The sequence below is a fragment of the Convolutriloba macropyga genome, chromosome 10, assembly GCF_964194025.1.
Source record: "Convolutriloba macropyga chromosome 10, txConMacr16.3, whole genome shotgun sequence".
NCBI lineage: Eukaryota > Metazoa > Xenacoelomorpha > Acoela > Convolutidae > Convolutriloba > Convolutriloba macropyga.
In genome coordinates, this window is record NC_134477.1 from 14,965,381 (window position 1) to 14,992,517 (window position 27,137).

A 27,137-nucleotide genomic window follows, 5' to 3' on the forward strand; every position below is an offset into this window, starting at 1 on the left:
GCTTTTTACGGCTTGAATATAAAATTAGTGGTGTCCTCACATTACTTGTGTGCTTCACTTCAGCCGCGGCCTCTCTTCGTAAAAGAAAACAAATAACAAATAATTGAGCGGAAATTACTGAATTTCTTTGGTTTAACTACTAGAAGAGAAGAATTTTAGTTTTCATTGCTTCTTATTAATAACCCTCAAACGATTTTTTTTGCTATTAATGTAGTCTTGCCGGTCTTTTTCAGTGCAGGTTTTCGTACTACCGATTTCTAGTTGGACCTTTTTTGTCTGACCACCAAACTTTTGTGATTTTTGTCTTGATAGACGGGACATACTTGGAGTACATTGCATAAAACTGAGGTCAATTGGCGATGAACGTTTCAGGATCAAGATCCACCCAAGATCTCGGTGACGGAAGACGCGAGTTACCTTTTCCTTAATGACAACGATGACTCTCTCGAGATCACAATCTCCACTCTCATTCTGGACATCGAAGGTTGCAACAAGGGAATCCTGGACGTCATCTTGATCCAGTGTGAAAGTAAGATTTAGCTCATGAAAAATAATTATAACAATTTAGGAGACTGTCCTCACTGCCCCCCCCCCATCGTGAACAATAGTTTCGACTTCTTTAGCATGAGTGCATAAATTAATAAAATGATGCGTTATTTTCGCATTGACATTGGTTCGTAGATAGGCTGATAGGAGGTCGGACTGTCGATTACAATTTATGTATATCACAATAAAGAGGTAAAAATGTAAAATAGTAACTATAGATAAGTAGCTTTCTACCGGGGGAAAAGAAAGAAAATTTTTGGGGTTGAATTGTGTATAGCTGGAGCTCACTTTCCGATTGCAGCTGCGCTTTTTTATGCTCCTACTACTTTCCAATTTTTCTTCCGCATTTAAATTTCAACTTTATATATAAAAAAAAATTCCATCTAATAATTGTGTTGTACTCATATTCCAGAAGAGACTACCACCACCCCTGAGCCAACGACGACCACCCCTGTCTGTATACCTGAGAAAGTGGGCCAGAAGAATGGCAAGTTCAATGAGACATCACCCATTGGAGAATCTTTCACTGTCCTCGACAAAACTAACAGGGTTCGTACTACCTCAAAACCCGTCTTAAAAACCTTCATAAAATACAACCACGTCCAAATTTTACGTGAAATAAATTGAAAGGTTTCGTAACGATTGTAACCGAATTTTATTGTTCCGACCCCCACTTTAGTGGGGAGGGAGGAACTATATACTCAACTGGGTTTTTTTTGTTCAGTCAATTTTAGCCGACCGATATATTCATCGTAGAGAATTGTGAGTGGTATCATTAAAAAGCCCGTCCAGCGTAGAATACGGAAATAAAAAGATTTTTTCGATTTTCGTTTTTTACAGGGAGTTATCGAGGTTTAAAGTTTTGTGAACATTCGACTGTTTTGTTCACATTTTCAGTTATTTTTGCTAAAATTTGGCACAATTTCACTAATATAGTTCAAAATAAGTTAAAATTTTTAACGGCATAGTGTTGTTGTTACCGTTAGAGATAAAAGAGTGTTGCTGAATGGTTTGATTGGGAGTTTTTTTGGCTAAAATTATTGATAAAATTTTCAAAATTCAAACGTTTTTCATCAAAAATGGCACAAAATATGCTTTTTTGGTCCACTTTGTTAAAGTTTGCCAGACTTGATGACCTAGAAACCTTAACACAGACTCCCTAATCCCAAAAAGAGCGCTAGTTACATTTAGGCGCCGTATGAAAGTCTTCTGGAATTAAAAGTTTGTCGTTTTTTGCAGATTTAACTCGATAATTATACAAATTGCATTTTTTTTCAATATTTGAAGAATTCCACTTAACAATTGGTCTAATTCGCAAGTACTTGGGACACTTGGTCGGTTTGCTGGGCGTGTGACAAAATCAGGGAGAGGTTTGATAATATCATGGACTCTCAGAATCAGAGACTTTTTGGTTTTTATTTTGATGCTGCCTTTTTTCAAAATATTCTGCTTTTGTTGTTTTAATGTTAATTACTGAAAAAATTTTCTATTCACGGCTCCGTTATTGACAGCCCGATTTTACGTAAATTTCAGGCCGAATGTAGATATGGTTTGTTTTCAGAGAACCAAAGGGTTTTTATGGCTTTGAGGAAGAGTTTTAGTAAAATTTAACTGAATTCTTGTCTTTTGCCTTCAATTGTTATTCTTTTGGCAGTCTGATTTTTAAGTTTGACCACTCAGAGATCTAAGTTTTTTTCCTCAAGAGGTGCTAGTGAACCTTTTCTATTCGTTCAGTTGTTGCCTAATGTCTCTTATGCTATTGAATGTGTTTGTTTTAAGGAAATTTCTGTGATTTTTTGAACTTATCAACTTTTATAATATTTTAGTCAACATTTTGCTTTTTCTCAGTAAGTACAGGTCAACCTTTCCTCCCTATAGATTAAAAGCTAATTTTGTGGCCGATTGTTTTAACAGAAGTTTTTTTTGCTTTTGGTACTACCAGATTTTATACAAAATTTTCTGATTTTACCCATTTTTGCTGTTGCACATAATTGCCCATTTTTGCTAATGTTTTTGTTTCTTCTGTAAATTGTCACAATATTTAACAATCTAACTGAAAAAAAACTTTACAATATTCGAAACTGAACATAATTTTTGTTTTTATAACATGGTTTGAAGGGCTGTGACACCGTTCTCTTGCAGAAATTGGTAGTTTTTTATTTTTGCTCTTTATTTGTTGTTAATTTTTGTTGTCATATGCCAAATATTGTTTAATAAAAGGTCTCAGTGGCCAAATATGGATAAACAATGGAACTTAAATAACTGATATTGGTAAATAACTAATGGCTGTTTTGAATTTCGAACTAAAAAAAGAGTAATAGTATTCTTGTTGTGGTTTGCGGTTTTTTTTTTCGTTTTTTACATTGTGGTATCATTTTCGGTAATTAGCCTCATTATTTAGAGCTCTTTTCAATGTTTGGGCGAATCAAACAATTATTTTTCTGTTGTTTAAATGATGTCGTCAGGGCATAGACAATTTGTTTCAGAAGGATTTCGTGAAGTTTAGATACTTTTCAGTTTTTGTGGTTCTTTTTGTTGTCATTTTCTGACAGTCGTTTTAGAAAAAGATGTTATGATGATCAAAGGAGACGCAAATGAAGATGTTGTTTTTTCTCGCTATTAATATCTTATAAATTTAATGGCTTGAAATCTGTGGTTTCGTAAAGTTGTTTTTGAAACTTATTAGTTCTGCTTGTATTTAATGTTATTTTATAGTCTTATGTTTTAGTCTCGTTAAAAACATTTGAAATTAGTTTTCCGAGTAGTTGCAAGACAAACTGTCTACTCTTTTAGTCGAAAGCTTTTGTTCGCTTTGAATTTTCAAAATATTTGTTTTTAATATAAAATAGAGATAGATTTTTGAGATCTGCCATAATTATTTCTGTTAAATTGTAGCTAGGTATCTCTATATACAATTCACATCTTTTATCTTTTAAAATGCAATTTTCTCCTCATAAAGGTCTTATTTTCCTCAAATGGTCTTTCTTCTTGAAACAACCAGTTTTCATAAAAATCATTTTTCGTGATTTTTGCAGATTTGCATCTTTTTTGTAGGTTTTTGTTTTCTTTTCACAGTATCAAAATAATGGGCGTCATTTGACTTACAAATGTTGTCACCTGCAAAAAATGCAAACGATAAACGAAGATTTTAATTGGTTTTAATGATCACCTTAATATTTAATTGATTGGGGGACATCGTTTTCGTGCACAATTTTTCGTGCAAATTTTGCCTGTATTTGTCGTTCTTTTTGAAGTCGTATGACTTATCCTGGATAATGAAAGGCCTCAGTCGCTCTCTATTTAGGTATAAAAGACTCTCCCAATGATTTCATTTGATGCGTAATGATTCTAATCAGTTCGAATTTAATTCGTTTTTTTTAAAAAAAGCAATGTTTTAATAAACTTTGCCCCTTTTGCTCATTTCTAGTCGACTTGTTGCCAAGTCGCATTGAGGAAAAGTCCCATATTTTGTTTCAAAAAGTACCGGTTAATCTTCTTAGTATAAATTTTATCTAATGCCTCTTTGATTTGATTATTAGGTGTTTTCAAAAATTGGACAAGGAGTTTTGGTCTTAATTAATGTTTGTAACTATTTGATTTTTTTTGCCGTTTTTTTCTGGTAGTCATATTATGGCAGCCACAGGTCTCATAGACCATCTAAAGTATATTAATTAATTCTTTTAGTAGTTGGTTGAACGATATGTTGATATGTTATTTTTTTATCTCTTCCTCATTTGGTAGACAATTAAGTGAAAAATGTAGATGAGCGGGTTCGGAACTTAATGTACGAACGCATATTACCGAGCCTCCTTGTTAAAATCTATATTTGGTTGCTGGAACAACAAGATTTCAAAATTAGAAACTTGAAGTGAAGAAGTAATAAGAAGAATGGCAACTTTTAAGCTTTATATCTATTAAGCTTGCAAGAATTTCGCAGCGCGGATTCAAACTTTCAAATAATCTTGCATCAAATATAATTTTTGATACAATTTGATGCAAGATGCATGTATTTACAATTGTATTTATTTTTATATTTTATTATTCGTATATATATATATATATATATATATATATATTATATATATATATATATATATATATATATATATATATTTATATATATATATATTATATATATATATATATATATATATATATATATATATATATAATCAAATATAACCTTGCCTTCCGAGATTTTTTTGCGCTTCTCTCAAGATTTTAATAATTTATAGGATACTAGGATTAGAATACTTAAAAATTAAATGATGTTAACCTTTTCGTTGAGCACTTTTACAGGATTCTAACACGACCGTCGTAAGCTTTATATTTTGCCTCGTGTAACAAATCTGAACTTCGATTGTAATTTGCATCGCTGAATATTTTGATGAGATTGGGTTGAATTAACTTGTTTTCAAAGAAAGTTACTAATAAGTACCCGGACCTAACGCCAAGTCAACTTCAGCACTGCAGAAGTCTAAATTACAATTCTAATTTCAGCTTAGATTCAAAACCATGATCATGCCAATTTTTACAATTGTACTTGTCAGTCTTGTGCACGTCTTTTCTAAGACTTGCAAATCTAAATCCAAGTCTTGGCAATTCAAAAAACATCCGAATTGGCCGAAAAATTGTCGAATATAGGCCCGGAGAACGCGAAAATTGGCCGCGAATTGTCGAAATAACTTCTTTGGAAAACAAGTAACTTAACCCGATCATGTGAAATAACCCACGAAGCAAGTTACAATCACAATTCAGTTTTTTACCATGAGGCAATAAATAGAATTTACGAAGGCAGTACTAGAACAAGGTACCTTGTTAATCGAAATAAGTCGGTGTTTTTTGAAGTGTTCTAACACCATCATGGAAAGATTTAAAATCTTGCAAACATCATGCCAGAATTATTGCAAAGAAATGCATTGTTGTTCCATTTTTCCTGCAGAATTCATTCAAATTTTGAACCAATGCGCAAAATTCTTGCATGCTTAAAATCTTAAAACAACGAAACAACGTTTTTTTTTAAATTGAAATAATGTTTTCTTTACAAAAAAAGAAAATTGTTTTTTGAAGCAATTTTTTTTCATTAATGTACAATGTTTTTTTGAAGTATAATCTAATTTTGTTTGTTTTTTAGAGAAAAGGAAAGATGATTAATGGTTTGTCCATTGAATTCAACGGACAATCAGATGATATCTACACAATCAGAATTGTCCTCTCATTCAGAGGAGAGCCAATCCTGTTCAGCCCAGAAGCTCAGACTGACCCCCAAATACTAGACTTGACGGCCATTGTTAGTTTACATGTCTTAACTGGAGTTTTTCACTGTGCCGTGTCTGTTCAGTGATTTTGAGCACTGATTTAGAGACGGTTGATAGGATCGCGTTGTGATTCACAGGCTGGTTTTTAAATGACAACTGAATCAAACCTTTATTTAAACAATAATTCTGAATAAAAGATGAAAGATTTTAAGTTGTGAAATTAGGTGAAAAATTATGGTTTGGTAAAATTTTAGGCACTAAGAAATTGCAGAAAATATTAAACTACATAGTGAGTTCAACATAGATTAATAGAGATCAACATAGATTAATACAAACAGGTTGGCTTCTGGTCCAATTTGCGTTGTGTTCGAACGCTCTTTTTCCACAGAACAAAACAAAAATTAGGGACCATACAGGAAACGATAGTGTAATAAATTTAAATAAATTTTGTTTTTTATATATCATGTTTTTATTTAAAGTTTTACTTTTCAGGTTTGACAAAAAGAAGGATGACTTTTAGTTTTCAAGGGGAAGCAAAAGTTGCTGAGTATCCTTCCATTACCGAAAATTTCAATATTTGCGCCTAATTTTTGTTAAAGCCAATTTTTTTTAAAAAAAAATTCTTTGATACTATAAAAAACCAGTTGAGTCCCTATTTTTGTAAATGGACGTCTTTATTTTGCTCTATCTGGCTTAATTGTAACTTTAGATAGAGTCGGTTCGGCCGGATTGGCCGGTTTTATGTGGTTCTTCACTCTGTATAAAAACCGAGTTTGTATCGAAAATGCGGTGCTCTTGGGCACCAAAGTAACTGCTTCGGTACTATTTTGTATTTTGTTTCTGCTGTAGTTTCAACTCAGAGCTTGTCCGCGAAGTTTTCCAGTTGCCTTTTAATTGTTTGTTGACCTCTTTGAAGGCACGGTAAATGAAATCATGGAGTAAAGATAACTTGTAGAAGTGGAGATTATATCCCCAAAAGGCTAAAAAAGTTTCAAAAGTTTGTTAAACGAAAAAACTGACGAAACATTAAAAAACATAAGAAATCATTTCTTCAAAAATCATTCAATGGACTCTATAAATATAAGGCTCAGTTTTCTAGCTGGTTTGATTACAAGAGGAGTATTTTTGTAAGGCAATTGAACCTTAATCATTCGCAAAAAACAAGTTCTTTTAAAATTAGATCCTATTTTAGACCTCAATTGGTGCCGGAATCATTGAATATTTACATGTTGGGAATGTGATCCAATTTTTTAAATTTTTAACTAAGAAGGTACTCACTAAACATTATTGTATGGCATTCAGAAATGAAAAACGTCACTTTTTAAATTACAACAATATCCAAAACCTGTTCAACAAAACGGAATAACAGCAAATATAGACCATACAAATGAATTATTGGACGTAATCAGAGAAATGAGAATTATGACAAAACTTCTGAACATTTCAATAATTAAATTGTTTAAACCGTTAGCGGTTATCAAGAAGGTTGATACAAAAATGACTATATAGTAGCATTTGAAATTTTTCGATTATTGGATTTTATTGCAAGAATTGAAACACAGAGAGGAATTTTAAAAGCTAGCTTTTTAAAAATATATAAAAGTTCACTTTCTGAACAAAGGATGTCGTTTTTAACTAGAAAATCTTACAGATTACAACAATTGACGTTTCAATTGAATTAAATTGTTTTTTTCTAAACGAAAAAGAAGCGTTCAGGAATGCAACGAAGGAGTAGTAAGTTGGAGTAAAAAAAAGTGTAAATGAAAAAAAATTGTCTTACTAATCGCAATCCTCACTTTCTAGGGGAAACTATTAACTGTTTTTCCTTAACTGGTTTTCAATAATTGGTTTTTTTGCAATTGTCAGTAAATGTTGTTTAATTTTTGTGGTGGTTTAACATTGGCAGTTGTGAAGTAATCAGACTATTGAAAAAGAAGCAGTGAAAACATTACTCAAATTACCGGGCATTAACTAAAAACGGAAACATGTTTTTTTCTCATTTAAAAAAATCATTTAAGGCTCAAAAGTTTTCTGCTAATTTTAGCAACGTGGCTTTAATCATGCTTCAGGTATCATCTCAAAAAGCTTCCCATCTTTTTTTTAAAAAAGGATGCTTAAAAAGGATATAAGTTCTTGTATTGCTAGGTGCTGAATAATAAAGAACTGAGTAGATTTTTATGCATAAAATGACTCATATTTGTTGTTTGTTCTAATGTGAAAACAATTTCTGGAAACAAATTTGAACAAGAACCAAACTCAATGTTGATGAAAATTTGACAAATCTGAAACTTTTTTATCTGAGTTTTTTCTAGTCTTTTGGGGGCGAAAAGCAGTACTTAATGCACTATCTGTAATTTTTGATTAATGTCATCTCAATTTTTTGCGAGACCGAGTTAAGTATAAATTGCGTGGTTCTTAGTTTTTTTTTGAAACGGGATTGGCGTAAAATTCTGCCATTTTCTTTTAAAAGCAATAATTGCAATGAAAGTTAAATCTTATAATCCATTTTTGATAAAAGCTGGTTGTTTGAGAACTACTCGTCAATTTATTCGTTTATCTTCATTTGTCCGTCCAGCATTTAGAGACTTTGCTTATGTCCTAAGCTTTCTAAAGAAGGTCACTCAATTCTGCGCAAAAATGAAGAAAAAACCCATCCGACTTTCTTGCCTTTTTCATCTTGACGGGTTCTAATGTTCTCTGTGCATTATTTAGACTGCTAGTTACGATACGGACGATATGGTTCTTCTGCAAGACAATCCCGTGGAAGTTGATCTGATCCAAGTGTTCCTAGATGCTAGAACACAGGTGTCTAACGTGTCCAACAAGAAGTTCAGGATCAGGGTCAAACTCCTGTACTGCGAAGGTTTGTTTCCTAAGTTTTCCAAGCCTTCCTCATGCTAAAATGTTTAAAGTCATGCTAGATTGTATATGATTTTTAGTAATCACGCCCATTCATTTATTAATGACTGCGATTGCAAGCTGTTTCCTAAGTTGTTCAAGCAAGGGTTATTTATGGCGACTGACTGGCTAATCACATAATTTTTTAAGATGAGGACTGAATAGACAACTAAATTGATGATCAAACTCATGATCAACAATAATAGTAGAATCAGTTAATATGGATTCCCCCGTGAATTATTTTCTCTGTAGTTACGAATCATTTAACGCTGAGGCATCAAGATATGAGTTTGCAAATTGATATTATTTTTAGACGCACAATTTTTAGATTGCTTTTGACACTTACAAGAAGCATAGTTGGGTCTTTGGTATTGTTGCCAAGTGGTCTTACAAGCCATAATTCTTCCGTGTTTATTCTTACTTGCAAGGAAAGAGTCAATGGTCGCTATCTCAGGGCAATTTTAGTTTTATTCGATGTGATGTGTTTTTTTTATCTGGAGTTTTAAACTAAATTTGAAGATTTCTTCAGTTATTGTAAATGAGAATATCTTTCAAAATTTTAGATAGTTTTTAGAAATATAACGAATTTTTTTTATCAATCTTATTTGAATTGGAAAATTATTCCCATTTTAAAATGCTTTCTTTCAGTAAGAAAATTTTATGTGCGTCCAGTAAAAAAAAATCAATTTTGTGACGGAAATTTCACCTAACATTGGACACGTAACCTCCGTTGATGTACGCACGTCCTTAAATGCCAAATTTCAACATTACCTGAATTTACAATGAAAGAAATTCCTATATACATAGCCAGGAGTTGACTTCCACGAGTTGATTTTGCCATTTTAAAACGTGGAAGTTGTGTGTTTTAAACAAGATTACGTGACTGCAAAAGTTGCTTCAAAGATAAGTTCTGACTTCATATCTCGAACCTTTTCGCGGTTCTCGATAAACTCCAGAAGTTCTCAATGACTTCAAGCAAAGTAAAATAACTGGATTGTTTTCAGAAACGACTACGGCGACTTCGACATCAAGCACCTCAACTTCTACAGTGACTTTGTGTGATGATGTTGACTTGAAGTTTGATGATGTTTTCATTTCCACTCCCGATGGAGATGAGGACTTCGACGTCACACCTGAGGGATCTGACATCGTTCCCAAGATTGTTCCGGCTGACACTGAGAAAATTGTCGTTGTTCTCAGTGAAGAGGTTTGTTCACATGTTTTACTATTATTGGAAAATTCGTTTTTTTGACATCCTATTTATTTGTTGTTAGTTTTTTATATTAACTTTTTCTCAATTATTTATTCATTTTTTCCTTTATTTTATTCGTGGCTGCTATAGTCTTACCTTTGCTTCCATTGAGATATTTAGCAATAAATTGAAGTTTTTTGTAAATTCAAACTTTTCTCAATATAGACTTCCGCAGTTTAGTGCGGCTGAAATCTAAAGCCTTGGTCACTGCATCTCACCTTTCCTGTACGAGTATGTAGTCTGTATTCGCCCCCCCTACGAGTTTGGCGTCGCCACAGTGGGGCCCATATTGTCGCTCGGCACTATTGGGGGAAAACCGGACCAACAATTTAAATCATCTATTTTAATCATTAGCTCAGTTTTTTGTGCATTATACTCGCCGCTTAAATGGGAGTATACAAAGAGAGTTTAACTTTGATGTTCTAAAGATAAAAGGAATAGAATTTAAATTTTTATTATTAAAACAGTTGGGGTGGTACAATATAAATAAGGATTTAAGCAAGATTGATATCATATGTCAAAACTAGTTAACAAACCAAACAACTGCTGGTAACTTCAATGAGAACAATTGGTTAACAACTGTTGAACAAATGCTTGGTGATAGCTATAAAACTGGGTGATTGAAGAACGGAATATCTACTACTAACTGAACTGAACTGAAACTGAACTGTGCTGTACTGATTGATATAAAAATTTGCTTCCTATATATAGTCAGCAATGTGGGAATTAATTTCCCATTTAAAAAGTGGGATAAAACATCCCTTTTTAGTTTTGGGACAAAAGTTCCCATTTTCCCATTTTCAGTACATCCAACCGGCGATTTAGCAGGTTTTGTTGTAACTGGCTGGATATACAAGGTTAGATAGAAATTTATATATAAAAATTTACAAACATGTTTAAAACAAAATTTAGAATAAGAGTTTTTAGTTTTGGTTTCCTTCGAGTTGATTTATTTTGTTTTGCAAAAATTTAATTCGATTCATCAGGTTTGCGTTCTTCTTCTTCTCTCGTAAGAAGTTTTGCTCCAGTCCTAGTGTATATGTGTCTCGCTCATTGTTGAGGTCTGCTGTTATAAACTGGTAAGGGACTGTTAAGTTCTGTCTGTCGAGTGCTATATTCTTTAGGCGATATGTCTTTAATTTCGAGTTATAAGATTGAATCTTATAAATGTTTCCCTCTGGTAATACTCTGTATTGCAGGCCCCAGTCAAAATTTGGGTGTCCTCTGAATTGCCTATTTCTTGTTCTTTCTTCGTTGAATTTCTGCCTTTCTAATCTTTGACTCATGCTAAGGATCCGTGGTTGTATAGGGCAGATTGTAGCTGTGGGCTTCAAGTGTGTAGCTGTCGGAGCAATCGTTACTTCTGTTAAATCCAATTTTTTTCTCCTCTCCCGGTATTGATATTTTGCATACTCTTCCCTGGTATAGTTTGTACTGGTTGTTGCTCTGGTGGTTCTTGTTGCTGGCCCATTAGTTCCTCGAAGGTATCGGGGAGAATGAAGTCGTCTATATCCGGCATGTCGTCGTCACCTTCGTATCCTAAATTCTAAAAATAGAAACAACATGAGTGTGTATTATGGATAAGATAGTTATTTTCTATATATATATATATATATATATATATATATAACAAACTAATTATTTGTGTTTTTATTTATAGTCGTATATATCTTTTAAAGTCATTATTGCTTTTAGACGGGAGAAATTGGATTATCTCCATTTTCTTCTATTGCAGCATTGTTTTCATGTCTCTCATTTCTAATTGCACTATATAATGGGTGCGGAATATGTGGATATAAATTAAAATGTGTTTCTTTCATTTCAGTTACTAAATGCTCAGCATCATCTGGCTGTTTTTCATTGGTTGGCTCATTTTTAAAGATAGAAGTCATAATAGAAGTGAACAGAATATTATAAGTGGCAAATAAGATGATTTTTCCAAAATTAACAGAAGCTCCAGTTATTTTATGTATTTGTAGGGCTTTTACAATTGTTAAAACAATTTGAATAATAAATTTCAAGAAAAGAAAAGCGGCAAAATAAATTCCACATTGCTCTAAGATAAATTGTGTATAACCGAACATTTCTATATAGCGGTTATCAAAGAAATTAGGAGAAATAAAAGAGTCTAAGTAGACTGTTCTCATTGGATAGTTAAGATAAGTTCTATCCTCACTTTTAAAATTATCTTGAGAAACAACAAGTTCTTTAGAGAAAGTTTGTATAGCATCTTTCATTTCGTTATTGAATTTAATTCCGCGCCAAAATTTCTTTAATTCTTGATCAGTAAATAAATATATTTCATCACTATCCTGGAATTTGTATTTAGTTAATCTTTGTGGAGCAATATTAGGCTCAAAAACAGAGGGTCCTTTGACTCTAGTTATACCCGGTGTTAATTCAACCCATGAGTTATCATCTTCAATATCTAATTGAAGTAAATTATCGTGTTTATCTACACATGATCGTTCTTCAGCGCTAGTGTATGTCTTTCTAGTAATTGGATCAACGAAATGTATTTTATTTTGATACATTATTGGAATTCTATTATAACATTTCTCCATAATATGTAAGGGTGAGAAATACTGTGGGCAATGATATAGCCATGCAACATTATCATTTGTCTCTAAGAACATTGAGCGATTATTTGTTAGTAAGAATCCAGCCATACGTGGATTACTATGCGAATAGACTAAATTTGTTCTCTTTATAGCACGTTCTAACTCACAATCGGTTTTTATCATTTGTAAATCTAAAAGCTGTAGTCTTCTTATATTAGTATATTCGTAATAGTCAAATTTCGTTCCCATATGGGCTTCATAATTTATTCCTGAGTGCAGATCAATATTTGGCTCTCCATTTGTATATGAGGTTCGTTTTACGAGCAATTTGCCTCTTGTGCTATTTACATAAGTATTTTTTACAACATTTGAAATTGGTTTTTTTGCCTTTCCTGTATCCATATCGAATCCTCCTTCATAATGTATATATAATGAGCTATAAGGAGTAGGATAAACTATTTTGTTTGAGTCGCAAATTGACTGTGGATTATTATAAATCTGAAAAATGAAAGTATTTCGTGGCCCTTTAAATGGTTGCGCACGTCTAATAACAGCTTCTGTTGATTCAGGTTCAGTTTCATATTCTCTTACTATATAATATTTTCTATCTATTTGTATCATTTTTACTGGAGCTGTGTGTAATTCTTCTATTATACAATTTTCTCTATTTTCCCATGTATATGCATAAGGATCAGTTGATCCACTGTCACAGCCATTTTTGTTTAGGCTACAAGGCAGAGGAATATTATAGTGGTTATTTACCGTTCCATCTTCTAAATTTACTAGTAATTTAATATCTTGCATATATGTCTCGTAAGTATCGTGGTAGATCCATCCTGTTTCTGTGCACTCATTACTGTATTTATCACTAACGTCGCCCTTATTTATAACTGTTTGTTTCTTTACATTTTTTGTAAATGGAACTTTGTTAGTGTTAATAGTCGCGGAGCCTGTTTTCTTAGCTTCGAGACATTGCTCGGCTGTTAATTTAATATCTGAGCTAATAGTTGCTTGTGTAGCGGATAAACCACTATCGTCAAAAGTATCACAATACCACTTTAGGCGTTGATGTGTAGCTTTACACATAGTTGCTTCTAATTTAGTCTTATAATTGCGCTGCATAATAGTAGCAGTTGCCTCGCTTACTTTTATTTTCTCAGTATCGATATCGCATGGAGCTATTTTGTTTAATGAGTACATTTTATTAGAATCTATTTTAGAACAATCAAAGTGTCCTACTTTTACTTTCTTTAGAGTATTTTTAAATTCGGAGTCTGCGTTGGCTCCATTTATTGAAAGTAGTGTGGAAATTATTAGAGGTACAATTACAGGTACTCTCATATTGGAAGGGTAGAAGTTTGAACAAAGAAGAATTATAAATTTACTTACTTCAATTATTTCGTCCAACACTTCTGGATCGGGCTCGGGGAACTGAAAGCTGGTTAGCTCAACTGTTTCTTGTTCTGAATTCATCTTAATATTCAATTATGTTAGTGAAGGTATGAATGCTTGAAGGGATTTTAAATTCGAAGTTGAATTTTAAGGCAGCGAATAGACTTGATGTGTCTTTCACTAGAAAAGTCTCTGTGGTTAAATCGGAAAAGAGGAAAGTAGCGTAAATAACGCTTAAGTCGTTAGCAGGAAAGAAAGTGGATTTCAATTTGGCTAGTTTGCCGTTGATCCTAATAAGCATTTAATCGTTGACAGAGAGAGATGAACAAGGAAGAATGATTGTTGGCGTTTTTGCTTCCCTATTTATAGTGTAGAAAATGGGCTGTTTCATCTCACTTTTAGAAATATGTCTCAAATATTCCCATTTTTAGTGACGGTTTCTTTCTTTTTATTGGCTGGGAAGATATTCCCATTTTTTAAACCAGTTTGTGCAATTTCATTGGTTTTCATAGTTTGGGAATATATATCCCATTTTTCTATTCAAGTTTTCATTGTTTATTGGTTTTTAGAATTTGGAGTTTCTATTCTCCTTTTATTTATAAATGCTAGAATTTGATTGGCTAATAATAAAATCATTTTGTTCCTTAAGGATTTTTGTGTGCATTAAAATGTCTATTTCTTTTTATCCTTGAAAGCGTCCCATGGAATAGGATCATTAAATAACTTTGTAGCAACTGCTTGTCTACCTGACCTTCTGGGTTCAGTAGTATATAATTTTTCATTTACTGATTTATTAGCTAGTGGGGTTGTAGGTTGTGCAGTAATGACTTGTGAACTACTCTGAAAGTTAAAGGGACTTATATCATGTGCTAACGGTTGGGGGGAATGAGGTGTTTGTGGATAACTAAGAGGTCCTCTTGGATATGGGGTAGATATATGCTGTGGCCTAAATGACTTACTAGGCGAAGTAACTTGCTGTTGTGTATTAAATAATGTTCGGAGTCCTAATGTGTCAATGCCGGAATCAATCGGAGGGTTACTGCTACTACATCTAGTAGTAGTATTAGTAGAAGCAGTAGTAGTGGGTCTACTATTTGGGAGTTGCGGCGGCGTTTCAACATTGTTGAATACTGGCCAAGGCATATAGTGCATAATATTGCTAGGTTGGGTAGTGTTAAATTTGTCTATGTAATGCCTGTTATAGTTATCATAGAATTGTTCGGGTTCAGCATATACAGTAGTATAATCGGCGATTAAGGGTTGTATTTCTCTTTCTTTTGGAAAATACTCTACTATGTGATTTCTATGCACTACTCTTTTTTGTTGTGTCTCGTCTCCTTGTATTTCATATGTTGTATTAGTTATATGTTTTGTAACAGTGTATGGACCGGACCGAAGTGATTGTAGCTTCTTAGATATAAGTAAGCTTTTAGAATGATTCTCTAGTAGGACTTTGCTTCCAATGCTGATTGGTCGTCCGAGCTTAAATCTATTTCTATATTCATGGGCTTTATTTGTAACTTGACGACAACGAATATAAGTATTACAATATATGTTCTTAAAATCTGTTTCACGTTGTAGTACAGTATTGGATAATCTATTTTGTAGTAGATTATCTACCTTTTCGTTTTTACACGAATTTTTACAATGTGTATGTGACGGCAAGTCCTGACAATATTGAGATATGCAATTCTTCTTATTATCCCGCAGCAATCCTAGTCTAAGCGAAATAGGTATTTGTGGCTTTATTCCGAATATAATCTCGTACGGCGTATAACCAGTACTATAATTCACTGCTGTATTATGCGCAAATGCAAATTTGTCACAAAATTTTGCCCAATTGTTTCCAGTGGTATTTAGAAAGTGTCTAAGATAGTTTGTAAGGTGCTTATTTTGAATTTCTACTTTCCCGTTAGTCCAAGGGGAATATGCTGTTCGTGGCCTCAGTGTAATTCCAAGCTCAAAACTCCAGTTTACAAAATCACTACTCATGAAGGCAGTACCGTTATCATGCACTATGTGTTGAGGTATTCCGAAGCTAGTTATAAATTTCTCCATTTGTTTTATAGTATCGTCAGAAGTAGCGGACTTAACAGCATATACTTGTACATATCTAGAGAATGAATCTACAACTACAAGACAGTAGTACTTGCCATTACTAGAAGGCCGAAAAGGTCCTTTATGGTCTATATGAATAGTGTGGAAGGGAGTTGTCTCCAATTCGCCCCATTGTTGTAAGGGTGCTTCGTTTAAATCGTGTCTTTTACTTTTATTCTTTTGACAATCTAAACAATCGTGGATTAACATTGTAACCCATTTATACATTCCAGGCCAGTAAAAGAATCTGGATATATTGTTTAGGGTACTAGCATCGCCACGGTGGCCACTCATTGGGTTACTATGTGCTAGCTCGAAGCACTTTAGAAATAGAGAGATAGGGATACATATCTTTAGTTCGAAGGAACCATTCTCATTAGGTTTATTGTAACATAGTAGTTTATAACTCTCATCTAGTAATAATAACTTATATATACTCTTGTAAGCTTTTAATGCTTTACATTGTCGAGTCATATAGTAGTGTTCAGGTTCTTTGCCTGATTCTATCCATTTCCGTACTATATGTAATACAGGGTCTTTATTTTGTTCTTGTAGTATAGTGTCAATATCTAGTTGTGCCTTTTTAGCAAATTCAGTTAACTTCGTTAGCAAATCAGAGCAATCTGATTTGACATTCTCATTATGTAGTGCTGTTGACTCTATAATAGTATAATGCTTTGTGCGCTCTTTGTAGATTTCTTTTGCCTTCTCTAGTGCATGTATTAATGTTGGATCGACTAAATTATCTATAACGTCACTAAATTCGTCGTAATTATATCCTGAGTCGTCCAATTCTACATAGTTTACTTCTTCTTGTATTTCACTATATGTATTATCCGATTGTTTACTATCTGTGAGCTTAACTATTTGATTTATATTTTTGCCAAATTTGAAATAGTCGGCTACATCATGTATAGCATTACAAGAGTCTGTAAATCCTTCGGGTGCGTCAGAGATACTAAAATCATTATCCGATATATTCATTACTTTTCTTGTTCCACCTTGTACTTGTGCTAGTATAGGATAAGAATCGTTAGACGAGTTTGTTTTATCCTCTTTGTGCAATACAGAGTAAGAGACTGGCTTTAAATCCGAAGTGTAAAAATTTATATCCTTAGGTATTGTTTTATGTTCAATCTGAAATTTCTTCGCTTCCTCTATTGGGACTTGTCGACTCAGTAAATCAGGAAATGCTAAGTTCTTGCCTTCGGTGTATATAATTTTTAAGTTCTGGAATTTAGTTAGGACGACTTGATATTTGAAAAATCTGTGCGAAAGTTGTCCGCGCCTAGACCATAAAAATAGTATTGGCCTGTGATCGCAAAAGAGATATATGGGAAATGGGGAGCCTATTAAATAAAATTCGTAAGTTTGTAGTGCAGATATTATTCCGCATAATTCTCTATGCTGTGGGGACATTTTCTGTTCAGCTTTGTCGAATACTCTAGAGTTCGCTGATACAATTCTCTTTCTATCAGGGAATTGTTGTATAAGTATACACCCAGTGCCTAAGTTAGATGAGTCAGCATGTATATGAAAGGGGTAGTTCGCATTTGGAATTGCTAGGGATATATCATATGCGAACTTTTCTTTTAGTATATTGAATACTTTCTCGTGTTCTTTTTCCCATTTGAAATTTACATCGCCTCTTGTTAAATCGTACAAGGGCTTAGCATCTATATGAAAATTTATCACATAGTTTGAGTAGAATCCCATTGCTCCTAATACACTAAGAACGTCAGTTTTTGATTCCGGAGTTTTTAAATTTCTAATGTCGTCAATACGCGATATAACTGGAGAAAGTGTATTTTCTGATATAACGTGTCCGAGAAATTTTACTTTTCGTAAAAAGAACATTGTTTTATCCGGTGCGGCTTTTAAGTTAGCCTTTCTTAATAGAGCATGATATTCTTTTATTATATTGAACATTTCCTCTTTAGTATTAGATTGTAGTAGTGTGTCGTCAATATATGTGATAGCCTTCTTTTCTTTTATAAGAGGTCCAAATGCATAGCGCATTAATTTACTAAAGAAATTGGGTAGTGGCTTCAATCCATAGAAGCCGACTTGATAAGTATACTGTCTTCCTCCTATTATAAATCCTGTTAACTTTTGTGTTTCGGGCGTTAGCGGCACTTGATGATAAGCACAAGAAAGGTCGCTGCTTGTAAAATATGATCCATTTACTCGGGTTATTAGGACTTGTAGTGGTTCTAACGGCCAACTTGAATTACTTGTGTCCGTAATAGAGTTTAGATAGCGAGCATCTATTACTAGTTTGACGTAATCCTTCTTAGGAAGGATTATGATCGGGTTAACGAACCAGCTATTCATATCGTCATGTTCATCTAGTTCTCTTATAATGCCTGCTTGTATTAACTCGTCCATCAGTAATTCGAGTTTATCCCTTAAATGGAAGGGTACTTTACTAGGTCTTTGCTTTTTGAATTCTGCATTTTTTATTAGGGGTATATTAAATTGTTGTTTAGTACAGCCAATGTCATATTTATGATGTGAATATACATCGTTGTCTGTAAGTAGTATATCTGCAAGTCGGAAGAGTTCGTTCTCAGTTAAGTCGGTTTGTGTAAAATTGAATATTTGTAAGAATTCTGTTTTATTGAAATGAGTATTTTGTCCAGCATGTATACTCGTAGTAAATTTATCTATTAACTCTTTTACTTGATGTGCTGAGCGGAATGTTGGAAATTGTTCTTTTGATTTGGGCTGGCATATCCTTTTTGCCTCTTTAGAAAAGTCAGTTGCAATTTCATCCTCGCTTTTACATGTCTCTACTAGTTCTCCTGCGGATAGCTCCATTATTTCGGCAATATGCTCGTCAGTGAGAGGGCGATTTTCTATATTATTTATTAATTGTAATTCTTTGCCACTAATGTATACATAAATAGTTATTCCTGTGTGTTTAAAATGTTCCTCTAGTTCTTTAGCTATTCTTTTCCACAGTCTGGGGTCTCCGCCACATGCTATCTTAGGCATGGCAATACATCTTATGCCGTCAAGCATAAGTGTTTTTTGTAGTTCACAAAATACTGAACAAGTTTTACTTGCTTCGTATGGGGGAGAGTTATAATATTCTTTCATTACAAGGCTATAAATCATTTGCTGACTATACTCATCTTGACAATGTATTAGCTCGTGGTCTGCCTCATTCTCCGATCCAACACTTTTAAAGTATTGTAGAATATTTCCTTTTAAGTTGGGGTATCTTTTAATGAGGGAGGCAGTAAACCCTTTGTCTAATACTAAGTCTCTAGATATAGTATGAATGATAGGCATATTGGCGTCAAATATTGAACGCTCGTCAAAGTTAATATACCTAATGCACTCAGCAGTTAGGTCAGTGGATTCGGATATAGTATTTGTAGTTGTATTTAACATAAAGCAACTATCAAGCTCTTCGCATTTATTGATAACAGAATAAGTAAATTCGTTACAGTCACGAATACTGTATTTTTGTGTGTTGTTTGTAATATCACATATAGTAAATCCAATTATCCCTTTATTTAGTGTAACTTGATGATTTTTGTGGTTTTCAATGAGTAGGGGAATTTGCTTTTCCTTCTTAGTACAAATAGTATTTATAAAGCACAACTCGGTTTTTACTGTAGTCCTATTAGGTACAAAAGAAGTGCCTTTCGGAAATATATCTTGCTCACTACACTTGTGCTTGTAGAGAAATGTAGACTTAGGTGGGATATATAAGGGCTGATGTATTATCACTGCATTCAATTTAGAGACTTGGGGATATTCCTTTTCATTATTCAGCGAGCCATAACTAAGAACTCCTTTATCGTTAGTCTTCAATTCTACTGCTGGGATGTCAAAGTATAATGCTTTAAAAAAGGTAAAAAAAGGTATGACAAAAATCCACTCCTAGTAAATTAGAAGTTTTCTCTTCAGTAACACATACCCTATGATTTGCTTTATATTTCCCGTCTGTATCAAAGTATGAAGTTAGTATAGTGTAGCCTATCATGCGTATTTCAGAACCGTTATAGGTTCTTGTTTTATTGCCTGAAGTCTGGATGTTTATTTGTTGCCCCAATTGGTTAAGCTCAAGAAATGTTGGGTAATTTATTATAGTGCAAGTTGATCCTGGGTCAATCATGAATTCTATTTCTAAGCCACTATGTTTTTTATTGTCTCCGGTAGCAAAGTGATATAAGTTCAAGAAAATTCGAGCTTTTGGATTTGATGTGTTATTCTTATTTTTCGGAGACCGTATTAGTTTAAAGGAAATAAATATGAGATAGCGTCACAATAGTCAACGTTGTTTTCTTCTTGTTGAATCCAACGAACGTTGTTTTCATTTTGCGTATTATATGACTTTGTCTCTTGTTGTAAAGTAGGCCTTGTATTACTATGGGCTTGATTTCTATTGAATTGGCTGTTTTCACGCTCATAAAATTGTTTAGCAGCATATTCATTTTGCCGAAATGAATTTTCTCGGGGGAATCTTTGGTCATATTGCTTATTTTGGTTAAATCTATTGCCGTACTTGTAGCCGCTCTGGTTATTATAAAAGGAATTTGGGTTTTGGGCTCTGTTATTATAACTATTATTTCTACTATTGTATTGGTTGTTATTCCAAGCACCTTGTCTGTAGTTATTACTAAATGTAGGCTTAGTCTCTTTTTGCTCTAATAATTCCTTTCTAATCTTTTGTACTTCATCGTCTAACTTCTTTTTGTTACAAGTAGAAATAGAGTGTCCGTGATTTCTACAATACTCACAGAACCTAGTATTATTGGCTCGTCCTTTTATATTCGGGTCTCTATTGAAGATGTTCGTACTTTGTATAGCACTTACTTCGTTACTTTTTATTAAGCTAGTAAGTTCCTTAATTTGAGTCTCTAAGGACGATATTTTGTCTGAAGGTTGTTTAGCCGAATTCTCTTTAATAACTATACAAGTTAAATCTTGCGTTATTAGATGTTCTTTTAAGTCATCCCAACTTTCGTTAGGTTTCTTGATACGTCGTTCATGTGCTTTTCGCTTTAGTGAGGGGGGTTGCAGTCCCCTTATAGCAAAATCAATATATTTCTGTTCTCTTTGTCTGGATTGTATTACTGCTTCTTGCGCTCGATCAGCGTTAGCTACATTTGTTAAGTCTTCTGGCCAACCTTTATCAACCGCGTGCTTGACTCTATGAAAATAATTTTTTATTAATTCACCTTCTTGTCTAGAAGCATTTTCTACCTCTAATCTATGCTTAAATTTATCACGACCGTCAGTAAATCTATCAAGAAAGTCGTTTTTAATATCATTTAAGACTTTAGCCTCATCGATAGTATTAAACCATTCTAAGGCTGTATCGGTTAAAAGGGACCCAAATAGAGATCTCTGTCTATTTTCATAACTCTTTTTCTTATCAGGATCAGTAGGAACAACTCCTAACGAAAATTTTACTTTTTGATCAACAGAATTCCAAAAGTCAAGAGCACTCTGACTGGGATCGTTACCTGAAAAAGTAGTTAAAGACACAAAGAGTTACTCAAAGAAATAGGAGCATCAGCCATTTTTATTTAAAATACTTGGACGTTTGCCAAGTCTTTATTTTATCTAAGATAAATTAAGTGTTTCTGTAAGTACCAGAGACAACTTTAGATAGTCTAAGAATTACGTCCTCTGGGTACAATTTATTTTTATTTGAGAACTTAGAAATTTTTCTAAGTCTTTTATTAAAGTCAGATAACTGACGAAAGATAGAAAATTTTAGTAATAGCTGATACAATTTTAACATATGATTTAAAACAAAGTGTTAAGTTCGACTTATTTAAGTCAGAACATAGAAATGAGACAACTTGGAAACTTTTCCTAAGTTTTTTGCCTCGCAGCAGATTTTATTTAAGTTAAAGATTAAAGTTAGAGTCTTTAGAACATAGAATTTACTAACCTTGAGTGAGCCTCACTGGTCGCACCAATTTATACTCGCCGCTTAAATGGGAGTATACAAAGAGAGTTTAACTTTGATGTTCTAAAGATAAAAGGAATAGAATTTAAATTTTTATTATTAAAACAGTTGGGGTGGTACAATATAAATAAGGATTTAAGCAAGATTGATATCATATGTCAAAACTAGTTAACAAACCAAACAACTGCTGGTAACTTCAATGAGAACAATTGGTTAACAACTGTTGAACAAATGCTTGGTGATAGCTATAAAACTGGGTGATTGAAGAACGGAATATCTACTACTAACTGAACTGAACTGAAACTGAACTGTGCTGTACTGATTGATATAAAAATTTGCTTCCTATATATAGTCAGCAATGTGGGAATTAATTTCCCATTTAAAAAGTGGGATAAAACATCCCTTTTTAGTTTTGGGACAAAAGTTCCCATTTTCCCATTTTCAGTACAGCATGAGCTTAAAGGTTTCAATAAAGATTCACGTTTGCTTGTATTGTTCTCTCAATATTGTTTAAAATAGTTTCCAAACCTTTGTCTAATTTTGGCATACGTTTGATTTTTATCTAATGAAATCGATAACTTAATATATAATAACTAAATAGTAACTTAAAAAAATAGATATCTTTAATCTAAAATAGATATCTAAAAAAATATATAAATGTGTTAAAAATGTCGAAAATCGATATTAAGATCAATACCTAGATATTGATTTTCAAAATGTTGCGATGTCAACCATTTTTACTAATCTATAATGTTATTGTTTTATTTTTTATTATAGACAGACTTCTTGAAAGTGTCGATTGTTTTTCAGAGCATGATTCCGGCAATTGAGACGCAAGTATCGCAGCCTACAGAATTCATCATTGTAGTTGAAGACAAAGATTCCAATGAATATATTGTGACCAAATCCGGACTCGAACCGCTCACCCCCGGAGACTCACCAGTCGAGGTAAGTTTTTTTGGAATCAATTTGCTTTGAATCAGCCTTTTGATAGGTCACGTGGCTCTGGGGTTACGAAATCACTCTAGAAAATCTGGCATGAATCGAGAACCGCGTAGTAGTTTGAGATTCAAGCCAGAATTTCGAAGTGTCTTTAGCAAAGTCACGTAACGTTTCTTGAAACACAAACTTGCAAAGTTTGAAATCTAGCACTGCATTGAGGAAAATCTGACATTCTAAAATCTGACGCTGATGAGATCTGGTTTTCAAAAATTTCACATGCATGTTTCAAGGTAAAAAGTGACAGGATTAGAATATGATAACTTGGCTGATTTATTCAGGTACTATGATTGAAACATTGACAGCAATATTAAGAATTTAATGTTCTTAGTGCCACTTAAATTTTAAATTGGAAACTTTTAAGTTTTCCAAATTATCACGTGGTTAAAATATTTATACCCTCTAATTTTTGTCCACGTTAGTAATTTTGGGTCTTTCCCATTACAACCCCCCATGAAAATATAGCCCCCATTATGATATATATTTACCATGATTGGGGGGCTATAGTTTATATGACCACTAAGCTGGGGGTGGGAAAGACCCGTAATTTTTGTCCACATTAACTATTTATAAAAGTTTAATTTATTTCGCTATTTCGCGTAGACTGACGATAACACATTCCCGGTTCCCGCTGACGATCCGACCAGCATCCCAATTGGAAAGTACTTCGACTACGAGGGAAAACCGAACCTGACACAAGTCACTCTCTACCCCACATCCACTGGCTTCGAGATCGAGTCTATTGTTGTCAAGGGCTGCGTGAAGACATCGACTTCCACAACAACCGCCACTTCAACCAGCACCTCAACACGTAAGTGTGTTTTCCCATTGAAATAACTCATCAACTAGCTTTGTGAGATCCTGATCACGTTATTGACCACAAAACGTCAATGTATGTACAAACTGAGACCCCCAGCCCCACCTCCACAAGGGGAAAAGTTCCTAAACTTCCGGGATCACACTTGTCTTCCAGGGCATGTGAATTACCAAGATCGCTAATTTATTTAATTTCATAAAAGAATAGTAAGATTTTGCTAACCCGGGTTGACAATTCTTAGTAGTCATACAAGGATCATATATGATGTCATACAAATCATACGCTATTTCTTAGTACGCTTCTTGTATGATTGCTAGGAAATCATCATTGATTTTGTATGATTACCGGGACATCATATATGACCCTTGATATCATAAAAAGTTAAGAGGATTATGACACTTTTATGAATAGTGGAAAACCATTTATGACCGATGTATGATTACAGGGGAATCATTTATGATCAAAGTATGATTTCCTGTAAATCATATATGCTTTTGTATGATAACCAGGAAATCATATATGATCATTGTATGATAACAGGGAGAACATTCAGGGAAATTACACTAAGGAACGATAAGCACAATTGTGGGAGACATCAATTAAACTTCTAAACAAGTTATAATCTAAGCTCGTGAGTAAAGCCAGGTTTTTGCTTCAGTCAAAAGGAACCTTAAGAAAACAAATGCATTTAGAAAGATAAAGTTTCGTTTAGAAAGTCAAGATATTCCATGTCTTTGTAACAAGCTGCGTCAATATCCAAATGCATGGTTTTCCTGAAGATTTTGGCACCTTTCCCATTAAAGGTTATCCCAAGAGTAGGAAAAAATGTGCACTTGATTTAAGAGCAGTTATGAGCTTCTTGTAACCTTCTAATAACCAGAATAGTGCCCCTAACAAATGGAACTTGAACTAGATTAAATTCCACAAATTGACTTACTTTGCTGAATATTGTGACAGATTTTGTCACAATATTCCACCTAGGCTTTGTGTTTTGTCGATAAGAGTTTAAGACTTTGGAATATGTTTACAATATTTGTCACCATAATTTCACAATTACGTGAACATGTTTTTGGTGAAATAATTTTATCTATTTGATTTTGCTAATTCGGCACTAATGCATCTTCAAAGCTGGTTATAATTGCCGCCCAAATCTGATAATTGATTTTCGGATAACAAATTAGAAGTTTTTATATTAATTGTAGGGATATTTCGCAAATAATCAAATTACGAACGTTTTTTGTCATAAATTAAAAGTACAAAAAGTCTGCTCCACCCTCTCTTTTACCTTAATTAATCCAGGATTTGGTGGAAATGACGTACAGTTAAATGGTTTCTCTGTTTATGTAATTGCTTCAATTTGGAGAAAAAAATACCTAAATAAATAGCAAAAAAACAGCAACAATTTCACTATGTTAATAGCAAAGCTTAAGTGGAAAATCTTAAGTGCTAACTGATAAGTATGAATGATATGTATAAACAGCAGTAACTAAGTGGTATATTTGAGGGATTTTCGGAAAAAGGTCTTTTATGTTGGAAAATTGTTTGCTAAAGTTTGCTGTTGTTTTGATATGATGCACTGTTTGATATGATGTTAAGTTTTTTTCTTGTTAGAACTAAAAAAGTGATCTGATATATGAATTTTAAAAACCATTAAAAATGCGATGACAAACTAAAAAATACCACAATGATATAAATATAAAGTTTGTTGGAATTTGAGTTTTGAAAGCTCAGGGAGAAGTATGAATTATTTGACGACTGAAAAAACTGATCATTTTTCATTCAGAGGGATTGGTCAGACATTAATAAAAGTTTGCTCATTCTTCACCAAATAAACGCCCAGTATACGTTAGCCTATACTGATTTATTTTGCCAGCTTTACAAGTTGGCCCTTTTGAGTTGGCTCTGAATTTTTTTAAATTTGTTATAGCAGTTTTATCTAAATAATTAATTGATTTTTTTAATAAATATATTTCATATAACTTAGAATATAGAATTTTTTTTAATGTTTTGGGTTTGGTTGCTCTCTTAATTAAATTTATATTAAATAATAAAGTGTATAGTGTACAAAACTTAAATGTCTTTAATTGGTGTAATGATTATCTTATTAGGCTTGCAAGTAAGAGCTACTGGCTCAAATCTAGTACAGGTTGATTGGCCCCCTTTTCCTCGCGTAGAATTACTAACGGCATCCTAGCATGAATCTTTGATTGTTGTTGATATATACAAAAATTTACAACTCACTGTGCGCAGCATAATTTCAAAAAGAATTCCAAACATACGGTCATATATGTATCATGCTAGAGTTCCATGGGACAACAGTTTTGAACACAATCTTAACGAATTTTTTGCTCACAAGTGGCAAAAATTTTAAGAGAAATCTGATTTGAATTACTCCCATTCATGTATCATGATTTTGGAAAAGATTTTGCTTTGTAGTATGAGCCCGTGATTCTGGAATTTTTATTGTGTAAGATCTGATAAGATGCTGCTTAAGAATTTTTATCGTGTAAGATCTAATCAGATCTTACATGATAAAAATTCCTCTTATCAGATCTTACACGATAAAAAATCTGGTAAGATTAATTTTTTTTGTGTAAGATTTGATAAGACATCTTATAAGATAAACATTCCTCTTATCAGAATTTTTATTGTGTAAGATCTGATAAGACATCTTATGAGATAAAAATTCCCCTTATCGGAATTATCGTGTAAGATCTGATAAGACGGAATTTTTATCGTGTAAGATTTTATATGACATGTTTTAATTATTTCAATATAACCGTATAACGTAATCAAGGTCCTATGAAAGTAAAAAAAATAATCGGTCAGCTAACCAATTATGAAACAAAAAATGCTTGTTGATTCTGTTTTGGCGGCAGTTTTATTGTGAGTCTTAACTGGGTACTATGGCGTAACTTAGCAGTCCAAGATATTTTTGGTCTTTGAAAAAAAATTTCAGCCTTGTTTGATAATCAGCGCTTCGGAGAAACCCCCTGCCACTCAAATAATCTTTTTTACAATATCTTATAAGTTTTAAAAGACAGTATAAGATATTTTTCTCTTTGTTGCTCTGACACTTAAGTGTTGTATGCTGTAGTTTTTTGGCTACTGCTTGAGAGCAACTCTGAATTGTCTTTAATATGAAGATTATATCATACTTCAGGAATTTATATCAGAGGAAATTTTTATCGTGTAAGATCTGATAAGACGGAATTTTTATCGTGTAAGATCTTATAAGAGGAATTTTTATCGTGTAAGATCTTATAAGAGGAATTTTTATCGTGTAAGATCTTATAAGAGGAATTTTTATCGTATAAGATATGATAAACGTCTTATCAGATCTGATAAGAAGATGCATCCCCTTACAAGCTATTAGCAAGAT

General features: G+C 33.1%; 1 protein-coding gene across 1 annotated transcript in view; it reads left to right on the forward strand.

Moving 5' to 3' along the window:
* Positions 1 to 27,137, forward strand: part of LOC142347933 (uncharacterized) — a 181,061-nt gene that overhangs the window by 27,061 nt on the left and 126,863 nt on the right. Inside the window, exons 21-27 of the mRNA XM_075399098.1 lie at positions 373 to 529; positions 959 to 1,095; positions 5,681 to 5,836; positions 8,517 to 8,667; positions 9,707 to 9,909; positions 22,750 to 22,887; positions 23,542 to 23,749. Coding sequence (XP_075255213.1) covers positions 373 to 529; positions 959 to 1,095; positions 5,681 to 5,836; positions 8,517 to 8,667; positions 9,707 to 9,909; positions 22,750 to 22,887; positions 23,542 to 23,749 — 1,150 coding nt within the window. The remainder of the gene's footprint in view (positions 1 to 372; positions 530 to 958; positions 1,096 to 5,680; positions 5,837 to 8,516; positions 8,668 to 9,706; positions 9,910 to 22,749; positions 22,888 to 23,541; positions 23,750 to 27,137) is intronic.